The sequence below is a fragment of the Eleutherodactylus coqui genome, chromosome 1, assembly GCF_035609145.1.
Source record: "Eleutherodactylus coqui strain aEleCoq1 chromosome 1, aEleCoq1.hap1, whole genome shotgun sequence".
Classification (NCBI taxonomy): domain Eukaryota; kingdom Metazoa; phylum Chordata; class Amphibia; order Anura; family Eleutherodactylidae; genus Eleutherodactylus; species Eleutherodactylus coqui.
In genome coordinates this window covers 457,182,482-457,187,944 of record NC_089837.1, presented here as the reverse complement: position 1 = coordinate 457,187,944, position 5,463 = coordinate 457,182,482, and the positions used below count along the sequence as shown (strand labels likewise).

At 38.8% G+C, this 5,463-nt stretch overlaps 1 protein-coding gene across 1 annotated transcript; it reads left to right on the top strand.

Moving 5' to 3' along the window:
• Positions 1–435: 435 nt before the first annotated feature.
• On the top strand, positions 436–4,819 carry LOC136582910 (keratin, type II cytoskeletal 1-like). Its single transcript, XM_066584209.1, has 9 exons — positions 436–1,012; positions 1,184–1,404; positions 1,592–1,652; positions 1,795–1,890; positions 2,046–2,210; positions 2,574–2,699; positions 2,809–3,029; positions 3,825–3,859; positions 3,955–4,819. The coding sequence occupies exons 1-9, from the start codon at positions 503–505 to the stop codon at positions 4,248–4,250; spliced, it is 1,731 nt and encodes a 576-aa protein (XP_066440306.1). The 5' UTR covers positions 436–502; the 3' UTR covers positions 4,251–4,819.
• The last annotated feature ends 644 nt before the right edge of the window (positions 4,820–5,463 follow it).

Below are 5,463 nucleotides of genomic sequence, written 5' to 3'. Positions count from 1 at the left end.
TCTGGATAATCAAGAATAATCTCATAAGTATGTACATGTCCTATATACAGGTGTCTCTTCTTAATCATTATATTAGCTGTATGTTAAAATCCTGCACAAAATTATAATAATCATGGGAACGAAGCTTTGAATCCCTTGAGGCTTATTTCTTGTATTTAGTGTATAAGAAGAAAATAGAGCACAATTTGTATATAATGACTTTAAAATAATTCTTGATATCAAGCCTTTGCATAGCAACAGGGAAATAGATGACTGAGATTGAGCAGTGCAAGCAAAGCAATGTTTCCCATAGGTGTGATCAGTTAAGTAGATTGATGGGTGGTTGCCAGCTTTGCCAAACCCACTATTGCATTAAACTGGTCTATTGACACCCATGCAACCAAGCCCAACTTTTCAAACAGATAAAAAGGGAGACTTCTGTCTCTCAGTGCAAAGGGGCCCACACTCCTGCACCTTATCTGTTCTTTTTGTTCCCTTTCAACTTCACTCTTCAGAATCCATTATGGCTTTTATGCAAAAGCAAGGTGGTGGTGGTGGTGCAAGCAGGGGCTTTAGCACCTGCTCAGTTGGTGGCGGAAGATCCGGTGGCTCTCGTAGCTCTGGTTTTGGATCAAGAAGTCTATACAATCTTGGCGGAAAGAAGAGAACCTCAATTAGTGCAACCAGCGTTCAAGTTGGGGGAGGCTATGGTGGTGGAGCAGGAGGATTTGGTGGTGGTGCAGGAGGATTCGGTGGTGGTGCAGGAGGATTCGGTGGTGGTGCAGGAGGATTCGGTGGTGGTGCAGGAGGATTCGGTGGGGGAGCAGGAGGATTCGGCGGAGCAGGAGGATATGGTGGAGGCGAACCTAATTTCCCTGTTTGCCCACCTGGTGGAATCCAGGAGGTGACCATCAACCAAAGCCTTTTGCAACCACTTAACTTGGAAATAGATCCAGAAATCCAAAAAGTAAAAACTCAAGAAAGAGAACAGATTAAATCCCTCAACAATAAATTTGCAACTTTCATTGACAAGGTAAGACTCGAGAACACTATATTAAAAAGAAATCTATGTAACTTAGAAATGTTGTCAATTTTGCAACTTTATTTGGTGTATATAGATCCATACGAAATTCACTATAGCTGTTTTTTAGATTTTTGCAGTTGTGCTCCCAGAGTATAAGCATGTATTTCATTTCATTTATAGGTTAGATTCTTGGAACAGCAAAACCAAGTACTGGAAACAAAATGGCGCCTGTTGCAAGAACAAGGCTCAAAGGGTGGCACCAAAAAGAACAACTTAGAGCCCCTTTTTGAATCTTTTATTAGCATTCTAAACAAACAACTTGATAGTATAAAGAACGAGAAAAGCAAGCTAGAGAATGAACTGAAGAACATGCAAGACATGGTGGAAGACTGGAAGAAAAAGTATGACAATAAAGTTTTTCATTGCAATTATTAAATGAATTAACCTGCTTTCAACTTCTGGGCAAGAGATCAATTACTAAAACATTCAGAATTGTTTTTGTAGATTATGCTCTAAAATTTGACTCAACTGATTGTAAATCATAAAAAAAGGATCAGTTATTTATCATTGCATTGTTTTCCTCTGCAGATATGAAGATGAAATTAATAGACGCACTACAGCAGAAAATGACTTCGTTGTGCTTAAGAAGGTGAGTCATGCTCAAGCGCACTAAAGCTAATCCGATATTTTACTTCACGTCTAATGTTTAAGTAAACCAAGACATGGAAATGAAGGATTAAGAGATGGCAGTTTGATTCTTTATGAATGCATTGACTGTCCTTCCATTACAGGATGTTGATGCAGCATACATGAACAAGGTAACTTTGGAGTGCAAGGTCGATGGTCTGAATGACGAAGTGAACTTCCTGAGAAAACTCTATGATGCTGTAAGTCTTCTTATCTTATAACTACTACTACTATATCCTACTAAAATATATCTTGATTTTATATACCTTTTAACTCAAATCAATATGAACTTTGTTATTGTAGCTTTAAACTTTAGCCTACGAATATATGAATGATGCTTTGGTCTGTCCTGCAGGAACTATCACAACAACAAGGAGGAACTACTGATACCTCTGTTGTCCTGTCTATGGATAACAACCGAGACTTGAACTTGGACGACATCATTAAAGACATTAAGGCTCAATATGACAATATTGCCGCGAGAAGCAGAGCTGAAGCAGAACAAGCATATGACAACAAGGTTAGTTTCAGCCACCTGCTAATGCATGTGAATCAAACCCTTATCAACACTTATAATTAGACCCCACCCTATACTCCTTATAGATATATTGCCAATGCAAGTCGAAACCTAGACAATGTGTTATGAAATATTTCATAGAACACATATAATTTAATATATTAATATTCATTCACATACTTATTGTTACTCTTTACAGAACCTCTAATTATATAACTTCCCAGACCGGTATATTAAGTATGGAAATTGATGCTTAGGCATTTGATAAAATACCCTCATAATTGTACAGATGGTTTATAAAATATCATTAACATCTGATATTTTTGAGTTCATGTTACCAATGTTGAGTTTTTTCCTTTGTAATAGTACAAGCAGTTGCAAAATGCTGCTGGACAGCAAGGGGATAACCTGAAGAACTCAAAGAATGAAATTTCAGAACTGAACCGTATGATCCAGAAGATGAGGTCTGAGCTTGAGAACCTCAAGAAGCAGGTAGGCCTTGCCAGTTAGGAATAAATTATAAAAAATAAATACATTTGTCCTAATACAATGAAGGAGATTGCATTGGAAATCAAGAAAATAACTAACATTATTTTAACAGATTGCAGCTCTCCATGCCAGCATTGCCGAGGCTGAGGAACGTGGTGAACTTGCTCTTAAAGATGCCAAGGATAAGTTGGCTGAACTTGAGGCTGCATTACAGAAGACCAAGGAAGACCTGGCTCGTCTAATGCGTGACTACCAGGACCTCATGAGTGTAAAACTTGCTCTTGATGTTGAAATTGCCACCTATTGTGCCATCCTGGAAGGAGAAGAAGAAAGGTCAGTTTGATGTGATACACAAGGGTTTTGTAAAATATTTATAGTTTTTTTTATGTAGCACCTACTTATTCCACAGCACTGTACATTGATTGTGACCAATCACAACGATCCCTGTCCTAACTGGGGCCTACAATCTATATTCACCTATTGGTATGTTTTTGGAGTGTGGGAGGAAACCCATGCTAACACAAAATTGTTGCCCTTGATTGGATTTGAGCAGCATGCTATTAATGTATGATTACCTAATGGTAACTTTACATGTGGTGATAATTGCTGGAAACAGCGAATTCGAGCAATAGTTGTCTAGTGTACACACGACTACCAACAGGGCACAGACCGAGGAATCGCTCACTTGCCAAAGTTGCTTGGTTTTTAGCTCACCTAAAAACCAAACAACTATCAGCCCATGTAAACAGACAGTCATTCATCTATGCCTGTTTGCAGTGAATGGAGGCAGGTATCTGGAAGAGATCTCCAGTGCCCTTCGCCTCCATTCTCTGAATTACTTATTGCACCTGTTTAAAAGCACAGGGGTGCTAACTGGTGGGATGGCTGTCGGGCGCTTATGTATTTGACAGTTGTTTCGTGAAAAGTTACCTTTCCCTTAGCTCCTTGGACCAAGGCCCAGCAGATCCTACTAAGCTTCCTTCCTAATATTTTATATAATACATTGCTTACAACATTCAACAACTTTACTGTGTAAGCTGTGTTACCAACCAGATATAATTTCAGCTAGGTTAATATTTCTAGTCCTTTGACTGAAAACTAAACCTTTACATTTACTTGCGTTTTCAGGATGTCTGGACAAATCGTCAACAATGTCAGCATCTGTAAGTATAGCTCATCATTGTAATCAAAGTAATATACTTATTATGTAAAAAGTAATGTATAAAACACAACTTTTGCCTCTTATTCCTAAATCTAGCTGTTGTCAGTGGAAGTACTTCAATGATGTCTGGAGGAGCAGGAGGAGCAGGAGGAGCAGGAGGATATTCTGCTGGTGGAGGAGCAGGAGGATATTCTGCTGGTGGAGGAGCAGGAGGATTTGCTGCTGGTGGAGGAGCAGGAGGATTTGCTGCTGGTGGAGGAGCAGGATATGGTGGTGGAATGTCATATGGAGGAAGTTCTGCTCAAGGAAGCAGCAGTTACAGCCGTTCTGGAGGAAGAAGCACTGTGGCAGTTTCAAAAACATCATCATCCTCAATGAAAACAACATATTAAAGTGTTCAAATGCCTTAGCACTAGTGACCACCCTTCAGTTCCAAACTTTAATCTACTTTTGTCAATCTGCTCAAATACAAGAAGCTTCACTAGCATGTTCAGTTGTATCATCTTGGCTCATACCTTGTTTGTTCTTAGGGATACAATTGACTATAACGTAGACATCCCATACTTCCATTTAACATCTTAAATACATCATATTAAGAATGTAGTACCAAGCATTCAGGAAGTTAACCCCGCTTTATTAGTCAAATCAAAAGATCGCAACCATATAATGTAGAGGGTGACGTCTCCTTTATATTCACTGTGTATGAATGTAATTGCACTCATGTGTATCCCTGTAACATTACCTAGGTGAGTTTGTTTGAGACTTCTGAGCTAGGCCATAGCTGGTGTTAGTCCTGTAAGTTTCTGCTTTCTTTGTTTCTGAGAGTTATGTAAGTCAGGGATCCTGGGTGATTATTGTATATAAATACTGTTTAGTGCATTGCTGGATCTGTCAGCTCCAGGCTTGCGTGTCTTGTCTTTTCTTTATATCTTCAATAAACTGCATGTGGATCTAAAATAAATTGTACTTTGTGTATTTTTTCTAACATGATAGATTTTTTAGATATCACATACCGCTGTTGAATTATACAGTACATTTTGGTTGCATGTAGTTACAGGATATTGTATTTGATAGGATTTCCATTATCTCAGCAGTTATGTTACCCCGATTACTGTATGTCATCCCAGTCTGCAAAAATGCCTAAAGATAATACCTAATAAGGCTTTGCATGAGCCACTCAATATCCCATTTTCTATCAAAGTCATACAACTGTCAAGTAAGAAGACCTGATTGGACACTGCACTTTGAGACAACTTGTGTCATTATGATAGTCAATGTGACAACTAGCAAAAGTATAAATCACCTTACTTATCTAAAATGTTATATTTTTGTGGTGAAAATCCCTCTAAAGTGCTGGCCAAAAGGGTACTCCCTTCCTTCTAATTTGTTGTCCACTGCCTGTTGGGAATTGAAGTCTGTCTTTAGTAACAAATATAACAAGACGGAACGCAGAAAGTAGGAGAGGGTGATGACTCGTGCTGCTCATCTATGGAGAGCAGAGAGGAGGGGGAAGGTGGAGGATAAAGAGACTCACATAGATGTGGCTGCTACAGCCAATGGTGTGTGATTTACAACTACTAGAATTGCATCTACTTTGTTCACTTC